This window comes from Eurypyga helias, unplaced genomic scaffold, assembly GCF_000690775.1.
Source record: "Eurypyga helias isolate BGI_N326 unplaced genomic scaffold, ASM69077v1 scaffold30504, whole genome shotgun sequence".
Taxonomy (NCBI): Eukaryota; Metazoa; Chordata; class Aves; order Eurypygiformes; family Eurypygidae; genus Eurypyga; species Eurypyga helias.
The window spans coordinates 1-841 of NW_010248628.1; the positions used below are offsets into that span (position 1 = coordinate 1).

The following is an 841-nucleotide window of genomic DNA, read 5'->3' on the forward strand; positions in this document are numbered from 1 at the left end:
CAAACCCCGCCGTGGCTGGGGGTCGGCCGCTGAAGCCGCTTCCGAGGGGACGGTGCTTTGCCGCTGGGACGCGAGGCGAGCGGGGGGCCGGGGCGAAGGAAGGAGGGCAGCTCTGTCATGTCGGGGGGAGAGGACGCGGTGACAGGCCGGTGTTGCTGACACCAGGCGGTCGGCTCGCCTCCACTTCGGAGCGTTTGATGAAGGTGTGACTCTGAAAGCGAAGGGAGACAGGGTTAGGAGCATCAGCAGCTGCTCCCCAGCCCCCAAAACCCAGCGCCGGGTTGGTGCCGTGGGGGAGACCCCGGAGAGGCCGGATCGTGGTGCTACAGCTTGGGCTGTAAAAGCAGATTTTGGGAAAAGGTGAGTTCCTCGCAGGCATGCGGCTGGGATTTTAATCCGTGCTGGCCACGCAGTCGACACACAGACGTGGGAACAACAGAGACCAAAAAACGAGCAGAGCCTGCGTGACCCCTCCCTGTGAGCAGGCCAAAAGGCTGCTCTGCTCGGGCAGGGGGCAAGGGGCTGCAGCCTCTGCACTCCCCTGGTGCTCGCATGCCCCTGGCCAGCAAACCCTGCTCCGCCGGGGCAGAGGATAACGGAGAAGCACGGACAGGACAGGACAACCTTCGCACAGGGCACGGGGCCACAAGGACACAGGCCACCTCCTTGGCAAGGGCTACGTGGGAGCACCCAGATGTAGCTCAGGGGCTCAGGACGATGTCGAGAGGGAAAGCAGAGGTCAGCATGGTTAAACTGGGCTCATGGAATGGTTTGGGTTGGAAGGGACCTTAACGCCCACCCAGTCCCACCACCTGCCATGGGCAGGGCCCACTTCCACTCG

At 63.9% G+C, this 841-nt stretch overlaps 1 protein-coding gene across 1 annotated transcript in view; it reads right to left on the reverse strand.

Annotated features, from left to right (window-relative positions):
- Positions 1 to 115: 115 nt before the first annotated feature.
- LOC104509254 (dual specificity mitogen-activated protein kinase kinase 2) overlaps positions 116 to 841 on the reverse strand; it is a gene marked incomplete at its 5' end in the record, with an annotated part of 8,805 nt that continues 8,079 nt past the window's right edge. Inside the window, one exon of the mRNA XM_010151129.1 lies at positions 116 to 211. Coding sequence (XP_010149431.1) covers positions 116 to 211 — 96 coding nt within the window. The remainder of the gene's footprint in view (positions 212 to 841) is intronic.